The following is a 6,077-nucleotide window of genomic DNA, read 5'->3' as shown; positions in this document are numbered from 1 at the left end:
ATGCGCACTAATGCGCTAGACAGAGCGGCTCAATCTCTGTCCTCCGTGCTGAGAGGTGTCAGATTTCTACAGCTCAGTATTGGGAATTTCTCTCGGTGCACTTTCTCTCCTATTTTACTGTATTAATCATTGTATTTTAATATATTCATTATGGAGATTGCTGTTATTATGTCTATTGTGACTACTTATAATTGTTATTGTTATTTGTATTTATATATTTTCTTATATCTTTATTTGTAGAAAGCCACACACACATGCAAATCTTATGGTGACAATAAATGGGTTCCCTTTCATGGGAACTTCGAACTGTGTCCTCTAGGGGTCGCTATGGGGAACGCCTGACCCGTGTCTGAAGCATACATTGAAAAAACACCAACTTGTTGGCCGGCGACAGCCATGACGTCACTACCGGTGCTCCAACTTCCAAACAAAGATCACAGCAGAAGTATTGCACAATCTCCAAGCACGCAGCGGGGATTTGTTACTGAGTGATTCAGCGTTTTGAACGAATCAGTTAATTGAATGACTCAATGACTCACTCATTAAGTGACTTACCTACTGGCGCGTTTTGTATGTTTAAAAGTATGTATTTCCTCCCCCAACATTTCTTATTTGTATATTCAAAATTGTATTTAAAACCTTAATCTCATAACATCATTTATTGCAGTTGTAATTGTGCAATGTAAATTATTTAATTTGTTTGGTATAGATCCTTAGTGTAAATTGAATCTATTGATCAACTGTAAGAGTTTGACATGAAATATGATGCATACATTTAATAGGGTTTAAAAAATGGCCTTTATAAAGGTAAATAACATCCTGAGGTTAATATAAAAAATATGCAGATAAATGTAAAAGCTAATAGAACACAGATAAAATATTGCCTCAGGATAAATTTTACACCACCAGAAATCTCGGTGATGCGTATTTTGTATGGGATATTGTCTGCTGATATGAAAAGTTTGCTGTATATCTTAATAATAAATAGCATTTCTGACAGCAATATAAATATCTTTTTACATTTAACAAATTAAATATTACATTATATGTACGTAAAATAATGTGTGATTAGAGAGATTACATCCATAAATGTTTTTTAAGCTGGGGTTAAAAATTATTTCTTGTCATTAGCTTCCAAGGAGTTGGGCTAGTATCTGTGTTTTATTTGGATTGTTTGTGTTTTATGTATTGTATGTACCTGCATGTTGATTGTACAGCACTTTGGTCTGCAGGTGCAGTTGTAAAGTGCTTTATAAATAAAAGGAATGAATGAATGAATGAATGAATGAATTTCAATCAGAGGTTTGGTCTTAAATTTAATGTCAGGTGGTATTAAAAAAGGTCTTAAAAAGTCTTAAATGTAATTGTTCATATCTGTAGACACCCTGTATAAGAATGATTTCTGAATGATCATGTGACACTGAAGACTGGAGTAATGATGCTGAAAATTCAGTTCACAGGGATAAATTACATTTTACAATGCATTCATATAGAAAACAATTATTTGTGTAGTTATATTTCACAATATGACTGTTTTTTACGGTATGTTTGATCAAATGCAGGCTTAAGATGTGATCAGGAAAGTGTTTTTTTTACGTGAAAGATGTATTTAATGTGTCAAAAAATGTTTTGGTACTCTTTTGTGAATTGTCTTATTTTGACAGTAATTATGAATATGAAATATGAATATAATTAATTAATTCATGGTGTAGCTAATCAGTCATGAAAAGACGTATTTTCAACTTTAACTTTACAACCACATTTAGACGTAACTTGGACTTCTTTTTATAGACGTCTTTTCACCTTTCACTTTTCAACCAAATTTTAATGTTGTTTAGACGTCTGGCATTGTCGAGTTTTTGCTGGGTGGGTTCAGTAAACATACGGAAGACTATTCACTTTACAATCTTTAATTTTTCACTCTTTTCAGATATATTGCATTATGAAGACATATTTTTCTTAATCTGTAGGCTATAGAGGCACTGGTCTCATGGCTGTCGCCGGCCAACGAGTTGGTGTTTTTTCAATGTATGCTTCAGACACGGGTCACGACGAGGCGTTCCCCATAGCGACCCCTAGAGGACGCAGTGTCCCGTTCCCTACTCAGGGAACCATGGTTACATAAGTAACCTGAGACGTTAATCCCACATAAATCTCTAAAGTCGCTTCGTTGTGGATCTGTTGCCAACCGGCAAATTCACTTTAAAGGAGAAGAGCTACCAGTATTTTTACAATGTTTCGAGATTTTTTGTACTTCTCCTTTGTTATCCTTATTTATTTAATAGGTGTCTTTGACAGCTGTGTGTTTCTTTGAATAATGGTTTTCTTTATTTTGTCTAAGGTCACCTTTCAAAACATTGTTTTATGTAGATGTTTACAACTAGATTATTCAAATTATTTCCTTAACCATTTGTTTTTCGTTATGAAATGTGGTCTGAATGGTCTACAGTGAAGTCTGGAAATTTGAGTCTGGAAAAGGGAACCCTGTATCAAAGACGTATTCTACATTTTGTCATCTATAATACTCTATTGATTCATAGAGGAGCTGCCATTAAGTGCAAAGGGCCCACCTTGTTGGCAGAGGCTGTACATTAGCTCCGCCCACCAATGCGTTATAATAAGGCACAGTGGTGTATATATGGCGGAAACCATATGGCGACATCTTTTGACGCGATCGACCCGAGTTCGAATCCACCTTTTGCCGAATTCATTATTCTCTCTTTTCCCGTCACATATGAGATCAGAAAGACATTTATTTTCAATAAAAATGCATTATATATTTAAAAAAATGGAAATGAAGGGCCTGGCGTGTATTTAATAATAAAGTGTTGATCGGGTAGGTTTAGGGGTAGGTGTAGGGAGGGCGTTATTGTCTCAATATAAGGCTACATACATTTAGTAACTTTAAGAAATGTGATGTTTACACTCAATATGTTATTGCTGAATACTGTTTTATAATGTACATCAATACTGAGTAGTAATATCTGCAATTTTCTCCACTATGTATAAACATCATCTACTTTTCACACCTTTTCCAAAGAAATTGCTGCTCTTTTTACATAGTGTAAGGATCTATCGTTATTTGCACTTAGTGTAAATAGCATATCGCTAATAAAATATTGATATTTTCACTTAGTGCAAATAGCCGCTGCCGTTGATCACCCGAACCGAAGCATAAATTGGCAAAAAATAAAGAATGCTAAACAGGACGAGGTCTGCTGGATGTTGTCTGGATATATATTCTTTACTCTCAGGAGATGTACATCTTAATCCTGGACAAGCGACAGCAAGCCTACTGGACACAGCAGGCCGAGTGTTCGTGTGAAAATCACCTTCAGATAAATTATATTTCATTTAATATTTGTAGGGGACTTACATGTTTAAAAAGTTGTTGTTAAGCGTTAGCTTATTACATTTGTGTTTAAATTGTATTAATTGAATTTTTACATTTTTCATAATCTGTCTGTAAATGTTTGTATTTCAGGCGATACGTCTCCCCTTTGGGGGTATAAATTAACTGAAAAGGAATACTTGTTTGTTTATTTATTCATTTATGTATTCTTCATGTTATAGAATTGGTTACAATCATTGGAAAGCTCGGTGAACGGATAAGTGCTATATTTGTGGTTCTGGCTGGTAAAAGCTTTTATATTCTGCCTTCATTTCAATTCATCCTCCTGTTTTACGCATTTGGATCTTCCAGTGGAGGTGAGTTCAGCTTTATAAACTATGTGGATTCATTTATGAGGAATAATGGAAGAATACAGTATTCGAGTAAAACGGTTCTGGTTTTGAATTGAGTGCACGCTTGTAACAAGCACTCTATTCAACTCTTTATTAATGTAATTTTAAGTATGCAATAACTTTAAATCAGGTTCTCTTTCAATCAGAACATATAACGCAAGCTAAAATGCCAATGAGACAGAAGAAAATGATTACGGAAGAGGAGGAAATAACATGTCATAGGTGGAGTCTAATCAAATGAGCAAGTCAGCATCACCAATAACTACTGCATTCTGCGTTTCGCAAGATAAAAACCCCTGCAATTCACATCTTTCCAGCTGACATTTTAAAACAAGGGCAGAAATGTGATGATACATGGGAAAAATACAGGGAGCACAAAGTGAGATGTGGATTTTGCTTTCCCTCCAAGTTCATCGTGACACAAAGAATTGTCTCCAGATTCAAACTGGTTATATTTTATAATTTGGCTGCGTTCACACAATCTCTGTTCGGGACTGATAACTGGATTTACTAACAGGTGTGACTATCGAAATGTCCTGCTCATGCAACACCTGACATGAAGGAACCAAAGTCAATTCCCTAGGCCTGTTCTATTCTTGTGACAGTGATGAAAATATAAAAAATGGTGACTTCCATAACTCCAGAAACAGTCACAATTTATGTCCAATTGAGGAAGGAGTTCATCAGTCAAACCTTAATTATTCAACAGTGGCTTTGATTTATTTATTTATTTATTTTTTAGTGTAGACTAGAGCACACAAAGCGCAGCATTTCTTTTGTAGCGTTCAGGCTATAAAACTGGTGTGAGACGCTCTGCTGAAAGAAGCGTGGGATCTAACACGTTCAGTTGATGGGCTTATATGTCCATTTCATTGAGCTTCAAAATGCAGGTGCGAGTCCTGAAAGTTTTAGTGTGATAGTTCAGGTATAGATTGAGGTTGCTAGTCTCATTCTTACCTGAACTGTCTGTGTATTTAGCACTCTATGATGACTGACATCTTTATGTCTTCAATTAGTAAATTACATTAACATGATGAAGTTGAACTTCATCATGAACATGATGAACTAAGAATGATCTTCATATGTTGATGCTTTTCATCTAATCAGCTGTGTGTCTGGCAGTGATGCACAGTATCTACGTTATCATAATTACTCTCCTGTTTCTAGGATTCTTCATTGTTGCAGTTATACCGGTGCTGACAACAGTGACAAATTATAATTGGGACATTACATGTGGGGAAAAGATGGGCTGTAAGTGACTGTGATCACTGTTATAAATACATAAATCAATCAATACATTATAACACGATCAATATATAATCCATAAATGGCACTACAATCTTGATGAACTTATGACGTTCACTATCTCTATGACTATAGTCTTGGATTTGAGTGTTAGATAATGTTGAATGAGATGAGGAATATTTTAATATTCATAAGAAATAAATCATCCAGTTCTTTAGTGATTTCTCTCTTACTGATGATCACATTTTTGGCCTTTTAGTTCAGTCTGTATTAAACCCAGATACAAACAATTTCTCATCATATGAAATAATAAATGAACACATGTTTATTATGTGCTTGGTTTAAACGTGTTTATTACTCATATTTTTTCAGGTTCACCTCTGGTCAGGAGATCAGTGTGGTTAATGTTGATGTTATTGATGAATGCTGTTATGGTCTCTGTCTACATCATAGCTCTGGAAAATGAGAAAGGTGTGATTATGTTTTTAAATATATTAAGAATTGAAAGATTTTAGTACAGCTCATCATTGTCATGGGTTGGTGGAGGCTGAATACACAGTCTTTAATAACTAAACAGAACAAAACAAAAAGCACCACAGGAGAACCACAAACCAAACCATACACAGACGAGAATAGATACAGAGCTGAACAGACAAAGGGCTGTAAATACACAAGGATAATAAGATAATGAGCAACTAAACAAGACACAGGTGATGAACTTAATCAGTAACTATGGAGATAAACTCAGACACAGGACGGAAACAAAATCCATAGAACAGAAATAATATTAAAATAAGGTCTGGAAAAACAAACCAAACATGACAATTACATCTTGAAAACTGTGTTAAAACTAAGTAAATTTTTATATCTGTGATGTAACTTTACAGAAACACTGACGGGGGATATTCTTCTTTTAATATCTCACATGCAGATCGTATCGGATGGGCCTGTGTGATTGGATTTCTTCAGTTACTCTGGACAGTGTGGATATTTAAACGGTCATTTGATGATACGGGTACAGTATCGATCATCTTACTTGTTCTATCAGCTCTAGTTTGTTGTCTTCAAATCCTTTTTTTTTTTTTTTT

General features: G+C 34.8%; 1 protein-coding gene across 1 annotated transcript in view; it reads left to right on the top strand.

Moving 5' to 3' along the window:
* LOC107738782 (uncharacterized) overlaps nt 1–6,077 on the top strand; it is a 7,684-nt gene continuing 1,607 nt past the window's right edge. Inside the window, exons 1-5 of the mRNA XM_016550626.1 lie at nt 1–55; nt 3,574–3,702; nt 4,912–4,995; nt 5,362–5,460; nt 5,921–6,004. Of these exons, the coding sequence (XP_016406112.1) occupies nt 1–55; nt 3,574–3,702; nt 4,912–4,995; nt 5,362–5,460; nt 5,921–6,004 (451 nt within the window). The remainder of the gene's footprint in view (nt 56–3,573; nt 3,703–4,911; nt 4,996–5,361; nt 5,461–5,920; nt 6,005–6,077) is intronic.

This window comes from Sinocyclocheilus rhinocerous, unplaced genomic scaffold (assembly GCF_001515625.1).
Source record: "Sinocyclocheilus rhinocerous isolate Xijiao unplaced genomic scaffold, SAMN03320098_v1.1 scaffold4511, whole genome shotgun sequence".
In the NCBI taxonomy this organism is placed as follows: domain Eukaryota; kingdom Metazoa; phylum Chordata; class Actinopteri; order Cypriniformes; family Cyprinidae; genus Sinocyclocheilus; species Sinocyclocheilus rhinocerous.
Note: the sequence above shows the minus strand (reverse complement) of the source record. Positions and strands in the feature narration are given on the sequence as shown.